Source organism: Vidua macroura, chromosome 2 (assembly GCF_024509145.1).
Source record: "Vidua macroura isolate BioBank_ID:100142 chromosome 2, ASM2450914v1, whole genome shotgun sequence".
In the NCBI taxonomy this organism is placed as follows: Eukaryota; Metazoa; Chordata; class Aves; order Passeriformes; family Viduidae; genus Vidua; species Vidua macroura.
Window position 1 is genome coordinate 113,331,446 of NC_071572.1, and position 11,173 is coordinate 113,342,618.

General features: G+C 41.8%; 1 protein-coding gene across 1 annotated transcript in view; it reads right to left on the reverse strand.

The window, feature by feature from the left end:
• The window catches only part of CRYBG3 (crystallin beta-gamma domain containing 3), an 80,591-nt gene extending 79,120 nt beyond the window's left edge, over positions 1 to 1,471 (reverse strand). Inside the window, exon 1 of the mRNA XM_053969838.1 lies at positions 1,371 to 1,471. Within this exon, the coding sequence (XP_053825813.1) occupies positions 1,371 to 1,471 (101 nt within the window). The remainder of the gene's footprint in view (positions 1 to 1,370) is intronic.
• Positions 1,472 to 11,173: the final 9,702 nt, after the last annotated feature.

Consider the following 11,173-nt stretch of genomic DNA (forward strand, 5'->3'; position numbering starts at 1 on the left):
CCCATATCTTAACCACCCCCACCAGACAAAACAGCCAGGCTATTCCAGCAATGGTAATGATGTCCTTGATTCAGCAGCCCTACTCCTAATTTCTTTTTTTCCACGAAATAAAAAAAAGCAACGTTTTCTGCTCATAAAAGACCAGTGGATCATTGGTGGTGTACTGGCATGTCAAATGCTTACAGTGAAACAAACCCCGCAAAGTTAAAAATCCTCACGGTGCATTTACAAGACTGTTGAAGATGGTCAGTGTAAAAGAGCAATAGGCTCTTCTATTTTCCATGACTGCGGAGAATAATCACCGCAAGATCCTACAGCTTTTCACTGAAAGAACTACTGCGATAGCCACTGTCTATCTGATTAAACAGCATTTACTAGCAGTTTAAACACAAACCTATGCCCTATATCGAGAATGACTCAGATTAAAACCAACATGTTAAAAGCAAAAGATAAATACTACACCTGAGGAAGTTACTAGGCAGTTAACACCTTTTCAACACAAAAATATGCTCATTAACTTGGGCCGACAATGAGGCTGCCTGAGAAACTGAAGGAAACTTATCTGTGCTTCTTTCCTAGTTACAGACAGAAATCAGCCACCAGAATGAAAAAAAAAAAAAAAAAAAAGGAAGAGGAACAAATACACAAGAAGTTTCCAAACCTTTTCATCTTGTAAAGTCTCCCTGCGCTAAAAAAATTATTAATAACGAAGTTTCCATAAACCACAAATTTTGCATTGAGACTTAAAACACATCAGTAATATTTATGTTGCATTAACGCCTGATTTACACCAGTCCAAAAGAAAACTTCCAGCGTGAAAACTGAAAAGGAAAAACAAACAAACAAAGCCCTCAGCGCCCTGCCCTGCTTTCAGTCTCCGAGGAAGGGGCTGCCACCCGGGCCACAGGACGCTGACCGCGGCGGCGGAGCGGAGCAGCCGCGGGGCGCGCTATTCCCAGCAGGTTCCACAGGGGCTCCGCCGAGCCTGGCGGGGCGGGGGGTGCTCGATGCATCTCCCGGGGAGCCCCCGAGTCCCCCCGCCCCAGCGCCCAGCAGCAGCCGTTCCCGCACGGCAGCGCTGCCCCAGGACAGCCCGCCCTTCCCGGCCGCGGCAGCAGCTGTCAGCCGCGCAGCCAGCCCGCTCCGCGGCTCCCCCGGACTCGCCGCCGCCCCGCCGCTGTCCCGGGAGCCGCCCCCGGGACGCGCGGGCTCCCCGCGGGGAACGCTCGCTTCCTCCCGCTGCCCCGCCAGCCAGCCGTGTCGCAACGCGGCCCGGGGCCCCGCTCAGCCCCGCGCCCCCCCCCCCGGTGTCCCCCCGGTGTCCCCCGGCCGCGCAGGTGGCACCGCGCCGCCCCCGTGCCCCGCGTTACCTGTTCGCCGCCCCGTCGCCGGGTGGGCTCCTGGAGAAAAAGCGAGAGAAAGTGCTGTGCCAGGAGGGGCCGGCCCGCCGCCGGCTACCCCCGCCGGACATCCCCGGGACGGGAGCGGACCGGACCGGACCGGAGACGCTGCCAGCAGCCGCCCGGCACCGAGTCCCCGCGGCGGCGGCGGGCGGGAGGCGGCGAGCGCGTCCCTCCGCCCCGGGGAGGAGCCGCCGCTCCGCGCCCCCGCCCCTGCCCTGCTGCCGGCGGGGCGGGGCGGGCCGGGAGAGCCGCGCTCGGAGGCGGGGGGTGGCTGTGGAGGCGGCAGGAGGAGAGCGGGGAGCTCCGTCCGCGCCCCGGCAGGCGGGGGGGCCCGGGGCCGCGGAGGGAGGCGATGGTCGCGGAGGGGGAGGGCCCGCCGGCCCCGCGCCGGGATGGTGGCGCGTTGTCTTTGGTTCGGGTTTATTGCCTTTTTTTTTTTTTTTTTATTTTAAGTTAATGGGTCATAATTAGTGCGAACAAAGAGAAAAGATCAGAGGTAAAAAAAAAAAACAAAAAAAAAAAAAGCAAAAAACCAAACAAACCAACAACAAACCTCTGAAGAAAAAGGTTAGGCAGCCTTGAGACTCTACGGTCCTGACTGACTGCAAATGCCAGCGCCAGCCTACTGCTTTGTAAGTCGGGCCAGCTTGGAGATCCTGCACTCGTTTGTCCATGCAAAGTCAGGAGCTGGCTTCGTGCTGTCCTGGGCACAGCGTGGCTGCCGCAGCATCTGTGCCCGCTGCCCAGCGCTGTAAACATTGGCATCGAACAAAGGTACAGGCAGCAGCGGCTGCGGCTTCAGCTCTCCCCTCTCTCTGCCACTTGAGGGTAAGTTCAGACCATGCTTGCTGACGAAAAGTGGCTTGGAAGAAAGGGGTTCTCCTGTCTTTTAAAAAGTTTACTTCTTAGAAAGGAGTTTGGTAGTTTTTTTGTTTGGTTTTGCGGTTTTCAATACCAAACCCTCCATTTTTCTCCGAGAGTTGTGGCCATTCTTGACTTGACATCAAACTATACCTACAGATGACCTTGCCATTGCAACAGCACAGTGACAAATACTATCCTCATTTTATAGATCGAGGTGATGCACAAAACCTTAATGATTCACTGAGTGTGAGCTACTGGTAAAATAGACCAGCCTTGATGCAAGGATTTTAAATTCAGAACCGCACTTTATCATCTTTGTGAGCATCTCTGCTGTTCTTTATGACTGCCTCCACTTTACACCTTTCTATCAGCTCCTTTTTGTTTTGTGCCATCTCACAGAACTGTGGAATGGTTGAGGTTGGAAGGGACCTTAGGAAGTCACCTGGTCCAGCCCCTACTCAACCAGGACCACCTGGAGCAGATTGCCCAGGACTCTGGCCTGATGGCTTTTGAGTAGCTCCAGCTCCAAAGTCTCTGTGCCAGTGATCTTTCTTCTGGTAACCTGTGCCAGTGATCTTTCTTCTGTAAAGTGTTTTCCATTTGTTTACCTTGATCCATATCCAAACCTCTTTCTTAACCACTGTGTCATTGTGACAGGCAGATATGAAGCTGGTATTCTAAGCCCATCTGCAGAGCAGCAGCAATAAAACAGCCTAAAAAAAACTTACTGTCTGCTTTTCTGTCCTCAGCTATGAACAAATCTTTAAGAAATGTGCAAATAGTTCTGCTTTGTGTAGTCCAAGTCTCATACAGCTTTGATGTGGAATTTAAAAACACAGACACAGCTGGATATTGGACGTGCACTTAAAATTTTAACCAGTCAGAATTGGGGCTAGCTGGTTGGATCACAGGTTACAAAAAACAGCTTTCTCATGGAATAGAAACCAGTCACAAACCTTATTCAGGAGACCAGCACTTAGTACACAAGGTTCTGTCCAGTTTTCAGTGTCCAGACAAGAAGCAGACAATTCTCTCAGTGATACAGATGCCCCAGGCTTTGCACAAAGCCATGGAATGTTTCATTCCAGAACAGTATAGAGGAAAACAAGAATCCACATTTTGGGAGTACCTACACATAGTTGCCAATTCTCACAGAAATGGCAGTGGGGGTTAAAACTGCAAAATCTAACAGCAGCTCCCAATGGGACATTATAGAGGAGACACTCCTGCTGACATTCAAAATAGAAGTAATTAGGCTCCAAAACCAAATTAGAAAAGTGGCAATTTATTAGGACTGCACTAACAGGCTGCAGGGAAGCTTAGGCTCTCGGTGACTGTTTATTACTTTTAATTCTTCTTTGCCACATACATCTCACAGCTTCCCTACCTATTGCCTAAGATTTAATCCCTGAATAGCAAGGTAGCAAACCTGAATATAATAATTAGCATTTATAAAGCATCCGGTGTCTTCAAAGGATTTAAGCATTAATTAATCCTCATAATCACCTCAGGATGTAGTTAAGTATAATATGGTGAGTGCTTTGCACACAGACACAGAGGCAATCAGAACACCTTGCTGCATCCAAAGGCTGTCCACACGTGCCCAGAGGGGCACCACAGGGCAGCATGAAGCATTACCAGGGCTCTGCTTGTCCAAGAACAAAGAGTCAACCTAATCAGAAATGCTAATCCCAAGCAGTAACATTTTGTGCTCAAATCTGTTCCTCCTTTCTTCACTGCATCTAAAAGCAGGTAATACAGGAATGGACCAAAGGACAGTTCAATTGCAGGCAAATATCAAAAATATTAAAAATTAATCAACATACTAAAACTATATCAAAATAAAAGATGAACATGGCACAAGTTAGAGAATCCCTTTCTGTTTTTTTTTTTTTTCCCTCTGGAGTAATTGAGTATCACATGACCTAAGAGTAAATACTTTTGACACATTTGAAATAATAAAAGGGCAAATTTAGCCACCTACACTTCCAGCAAAGGGGGGAAAGGGAAGCTTTTACCCAAAGCTGCAGTATCTGCCATGTGGCAGGTGGCCTCACACATGAGCACAGCTGCCAGCATTAACAACAGCACCAACACGTGCAAGCCAAAACAGATGGGGCAAACAGGTTCCTTTCTGCCTCAGATTAAAGTGCTCACATGTGGCCCACATGAGGTAATACAGCAACACCAAAGGAAGGGAGAAACCATTAAAACACAGTTGCAGAGGGACAGAATTGCACAGAAGAGGAAAATGTCAAGCAGGGGCTCTCAATAATTTTTTTCATAATTCATCCTGCCCAGAGTGTCACTTGAATGTCAAGTAAGAGAGGGGAGGGTGCTGTGCCTATTCCACATCCACTTAATTCTTCTACTCCAATTCTGATTATAATGGTTGTGCAGAAGGGAAACCTCCCTCTTCTCCTTGCTGATTTAGAGTGAGCAGATGGTGAAATTTTAATTGTCCTTTTTGTATTTCCTCCTTTTTATGGGTTCTTAAAAACTTGAGTCGAATCTTTTGTTTTGTTTGGGTACCAAAAAGGAAAGCAAATTTCCATCATGCTGGTTTAGGAGGAGCCCTCCTTTCACACCCTTCTTTTAAAACTTTCCTGATACATTAAAGTAATAACTAGGAGAGAAATGTAGTCTTAAAACCTCCAAATGGAACATTTTGCCTGCAAGCACAGTTCACACAACTATTAAATGAAAACAATATCCTCAAACTGTTTCCATTGTTGGAGCACAACAATAATAAGTGGACCGTAACAATAATAAGTTTTGAGATGCAACTCTGCTATGCAAAAGCAAAGTTCAGTTTTCCATTTCATACATGTTAATGCATTTATCTATCAAAATATTTTATAGAGCTCTGCTACTTTTTCTTGTTAATAAGCACTCCCATTTTCCAGGCTCTTACAGAACATGTCTGCAGGTAGATGTGGCATAAATAGCAACAGTATTTTTAAAATGAACAGGCCCTTACCTATCTTTTTCCTTTCCAGTCTATAATCTATTATGGCAAGGTTTTTAATGGTGCCATGAGACCATGAATTAATAAATACACATAAAGGAGTCATGGTGTGTAATATTTCCTAGCCATTTTTCACAATGCTAGTTGTCCAGATGTTGAAACAAATACAGATGACTTTCAAGTCTCTAATCTATACTTTAAAATGAAGGCAACCAACAGCATGGAAGAGTTTGGTCTTGGCTATGTTATTATACAGATGAAGGATGTTAGCAAGGATTTCTAGGATTATTTTCTATCTAGCCATGACCTCCTGCTGTAAAGTATGTGCTGTGTAACTTCCAGCAATCCTCATCCTTTAACTGTAAACACACGGTCCCTCCATTTGATTTACTGAAAATGGTTTAAAAGACAGCCACATGGTCAGCTGCTATTGTTCAAATGCCTTCATGTCTGCAGAAGACAGCTGGAAATGACTCATGGGGTTAAACAGCAGCTTCTGAGACCTGTAACTGTGTTCTTTATTATTTTGGGTAAGATTTATACACAGTGCTACCTATGGCCAAAGTCCAGTCTACGAATTAAAATCTTTAAATCATCTTTTTGGAAAGCTTCTTCTGTTTGTTTTCCTCTCTGTTTGGTTTTCACTTGTAAATTTGTGACATCTACACCTACCCAGTAGCAAAAGTGCTAAAAGGGGAAACTAACTGTGAAGTACAAAACAAGAAACTGCCAACCCACCTACAGAATCTTTTTTAAAGCAGACTTCCACTGCACCTGGCCATGGAACAAAAAGCACTCAGAAGCCTCATACCGTGGTGGGATGTATGTACCTAATTCCAAAAGATCTGACAACTTTCAGCTGATTAGAACAGCTTGTCTGGGAAGCTCCCAAGATGTTTTTGACAGCACCTCCTATCAATTAAACTTGTGTGAATCCAAAATAAAAATTAAGCTCGCTTGTCTTCTTACCAAGTTAATGACTGCAAACCACCCTACCTTAACTAGAGCTTGGGAAAGTCTGCACTTAGCGTAATGAGGTCTCTGTAAAACCATCCTGCTCTGAGTCTGCTCACCTGCTAAGACAACCTGTCTATCACCATCAGCCTTCCACAAAAAACTGTTTAAAAAACGTGCTTCAGTAAGCTGTAAGTCTAACATATATTGTAGATAGTGTAAAAAGCAGCACAGATAATTCAGTATTCATAAGAATGCAAGAGCTTTCAAAAGAGGTGTCTTACATGCAAATAAAAGAAATCCATGAAACACATTACCAGCTACTTATACATTGTAATTCATTTAACACTTTTCCACCTAGAATGTCTTTTGAATATCAGATGTGTGGTTAAAAATGAATATACACCCTTTCTAATACACCTTTTCACCTACAAATATACGCACTTTCAAATATAAAATCAAATTACTATTCTAATGGGCTTACTGCATTTCCATTCATGTCCACAAAAGGACATTTTTAAATTTGCAGCTTACTAGGCAGTTTTGAATTGTGGTACAAGTCTATGTACAGTAAATTTAAGCCTCTGGACAGCAGACTTGCCTTTCTTAACTACCTTTCAAAGATTTCCTAAAACAGGTCCAGGGACCCCAAGGCTTCCTAGAACCACTGACTACAGACACACCAATGCTGCCCCTTGTCTTTCCTGCTGGATTTCACAACACAGAGTATTTTTTAACCCAATGTTCTGGACTCTTTATAAAATATAATTTAAAATGTTTGAAAATCAGAATGGATATATATAAAGTAACCCCTTAACACATTCATACTGAGTGGGTGTGTAAGCATATTCTGAAAGGAATAATCATCTTTAGTGTCTGGAGAAATATGCTGCAAAATATTCTGTATATAAAAATTACTCTAAGTACACCAGTCTCTAACAAGCAGAATTCTTATGGATTGAGCCAAAAAGGATCAAAAAAGCTTTTGGCTGCTAATGTTACAGAATCCCATCTGGTTTCATGGAACAACTTATTTTCCTCTCCATTTAAGCTCCCAGTAAGAAATAATAAAAAAAAAAAAAAAAAAAAAAAAAAAAAAAAAAAAAAAAAAAAAAAAAAAAAGTGAGAGAGAGAGAAAACAAAGAAGAGACCTTTTCTTATGTATGCAAATTATATCCATAAGTTATTCCAAACAGGGAGAAAATACTTCAATCTTATTACAGAACAAACAGAAAAACAGAGTAATTCTTGGCACACAAGTTCCACATAACAGTAAACAGTCTGTGTAACACACAGGAAAAGGGTAAGAAAGAAATCTCAAAGGACAAGTTTGTAAGAATTCAAGTGACTGTTGATTGGACTTTGCCTGGTTAGCTGGGTAAGTAACAGAATAACTGACCCCTCCCACACACTCATTTGTTTTGTGGGATTTTTTTTCTTTTTAAGCCCAACACAACAAAACCTTTAATAAAGGAAAGAAGATTTCTTTTAATACCCCAGAACAAAAATTCTGACTAATCCATGTTTCTTCACTCAAGCATTCATTGTTAGTAAAGTCAAGGAAGAAAACTTTGCTGTTTTAGCAAAGTCAACACCATCACAAGGAAACTTCTGGCAAATGAGGATATGAGTCTGCAACAGTCTTTTTATCTGATATTGTTCTTTAGAAATATTTTCTGTATTTAGTGCACAGCTCTAAATAAAACATGACTAAGAAGAAAAAGGGGTTTCTCTTCAATGGAAGATGGTATTTAGAGAATGCATTTAGTGTAGTTCATAAATAGTAGAGGTACTCTGTGCTTTCCAATTTTCAGGGTGTGCTGAACTGCTGCTGAAAATAAAGGCTCTTGTTATCTCTGTGGTAAATCAATTCTCTGGATAAAGCTGTCAATTTTTCTTTATATTAGGAACTGATTGAAGTATTCCTATTTAGTCTGATGCCAGTATCAAACCACCTGTCATTCACTTCACAAGTCAGTCATTGCTGCAGCCTTTAAGAAATCACACAGACAGTTTGTATTCTGCATAAATTAAGGACTTAAATGCATTACCTGACATGATGACAGAACACACACCTCAAGGAAAGCATGGGACTTGTTACCCACAAAAAGAGGGGGGGTTTAATGCTTTTTTTAATCATTGCATGACAGAGCAGATGGAGAACTAAGTAGTACTTTAACAGTTATGGAATGGGTAAAAAGGAAATTTGGTACTTAAAAATATTCCTACAACCTGAACGATTTGATTTTGCCTATATGTCTTTTAATTTTCAGGAACTGTAAAGCTACAACATAACTTTATAATATTAGTAGTATATGTACCTATAACAGTAGTGGTAAATCAGCACTGAAGTGGCTGTTCTGCAATTGTTTTCTAACATAATAGTGATTGATCTTATTTTATAATGGTACCAATGAAAGAAATAGCAAGACTAAAAGATACAGCAATACTTTCTAACCACTAGATTGGATTAGTTTATAGATCAATTTAGCCTGCTTTGAAACTGCTGCCAATAATTTTTAGAGCATCAACTTGCTCTTGATTTAAAGCTCAGCAGAGGACTTGGAAAACAATTATGCATAGGTTCCAGGCATCTCAAAATGGAGTAATACTTCCCTGTTGAAAACAACCTAAGGATGTAAAAGACCGCCTCGAGAAAGGGGGCTGAAGAGGGAATAAAAACAAGTATTATAAGAGAAAAGCACCACCTTTCTCAGCAGAAACATTCCACCCCTGAAAAGAAACCTTTCACCAATCCTTACTACTCTAAAGCAAGCATTAATGACTGGCCAACAACATCACCTCACAGACAGAAATGTTCAATTGGGTCCAAGTTGCTTTAATGTAATCCACTGATGATGTAATACACGATGAACAAAATCCTTGGAATATTGCTATCACTGAAAACAACATCCACTTTCTGGTTCATTGATTCCATTTGTTACTCATTACACCAATTTTCAGACACTTTTTTCCTTTTTACTTTATGCTACTAAATGTTGGTGGGTAAGATTAAAACAAAGAGAGATTTACTTACAGAGTGATAGAAAAAGAATGATAGAAGAAAAAAAAAAAGATTGCAAAGTTCTTTTCCTAGTAACATCTTGAAACCTGTGTGATCATAAATAGATGATGCCAAGAACAGCAGTGATGCCTGACATTTTATTACTGACATAAAGATTCTAATATTTATTATTATTTACTCATGACTGCCTGTTTTTCACAAGTGACATTATGCCATTTCCTTCAAGTTGGAAGTCTTACCCCTTAATCCCTGTCCAATGGTTATATCCTGTATTTGTGGAACAAACTTTCCCAGTTCCAAGTGAAGCACACTACAAACTTGTACTTTTCCTAAATATTTAATTTGCATTATTCTTGGGGAACCTTGGCTTGTGGAGACCTCTTGCCAAGTTCTGCTGTTCTTTCACATGGTTCCAATCCCATGGTTTGAAAACTTTAGGATTGTTTCCCTCTTAGGTTTGTACAGGCATGCCTCCACTCGTGCATTAACTCAGGTCAGGAGGGTATTTTAAAGACAGGCCTCACTAAGAGTGCTTTTGTTTACATGGCAGAGTTAGCTGGGAGGACACAAGCTGAATTCTTTTTTGGATCAAACTACACCTCAAAGCCAAGAGTGCACAGCATGCTCCAAGGACTGAGAAGCCCTTGGAAAGGCTCACGCTGAAGGAAACTGAGGCCACACAGATTAGGATATCAGGCTCGCAGCACCAGCTCTCTTTGCTCTGTAAAGGCAGTTTGATAGTCTGTACTGCCAAGCATCCACTTCAATCATTTATCATGGTTACCTCACTGAGCCTCATGAGGCTTAAGTTTCTTTAATATTCACTAGCATGACTCCAGCCCAAAGAAATTTCCTCCACACATCCCAATTTCCTTGACTTTTGAAATCTTTCCTTACTGTCTTTTCTTCCCTTTATTGAGAACTATTAGGCAACTCTTCAGCAAACTAAATTTGGTTCAGTAACTATTTTGCTAGGCCTTCAATCTACTTACTGATCTTCAAAGACAACGTTGTTTGCCGAAAGACTGCCTAGCATGGAGTTGCTAAATTTACACTTCCTTTACTACACAAGTTACTCTGTTCTTCAAAGGTGCTCCCTGAATCCCAGAGAAATTACAAACACCCCCTTTCGAGCTGGTGCCTGAGTAATATGATTGTTATACAATTAAGTTCATCTCCTGGGAAACAGTTTGGGGAACACAAGATCATTTAATGGTAGACAGACATTAAGAGCCTACCTTTCATTTCAAGGATTTATTTTGAAAAACAGTAGTGGGAGGGGGTTTCATGCTGTCATTAGGAAAGTGGGAAAAGCAAACACGGCTGATTTGCATGGTGAGATCCTGACATGCACTGAAGGAGAACAGTACATTATCACATACATGCTGTACTTGTGAGAGCAAGACTTTCATATGGCCAGGAAAATTCAACCAATTAAGTGGTAAATCCAACTGACTGAACAGTGGCAAATTAATTACCAAGTGCTGGTTCACACAAACACAGATGCTTCCCTAATGTAACTTACTGTGACAGGAGCTACAGAATCTTGAACTAAAGGATGGTTACAAAATATTACTAAAAACACTTGGCATTTGTTACAAGAGAGCATTTAAAGTTCCAAACTCAGATTAGCTACTACACACAATGTTAGTTTTGCATAGTAATAGTGCATTTTTAAATTTAAGTAGTGAAAAAATAATTAAAAAAGTATCAGGGCATATAAAATTAACCTTTGAAAGCAAACTTTCCTGACCCTTCTGAAAGAGGAGAGTTGGAGACTTTCTTGGTAGTACCCTTTTTTGCTTTTATAGTGCTTCTGTGACCTCTTCTCATTATCTATTCCGTTACTCAAAAAAACCCACCTAAAACCAAAACAACAGGGAAGGGAGCTGCAAAGTTTCACTAGAATACTCAGCTAAATTTAAAAGAAGCAGACCAAAAAGTTGAGGATCAAGATTT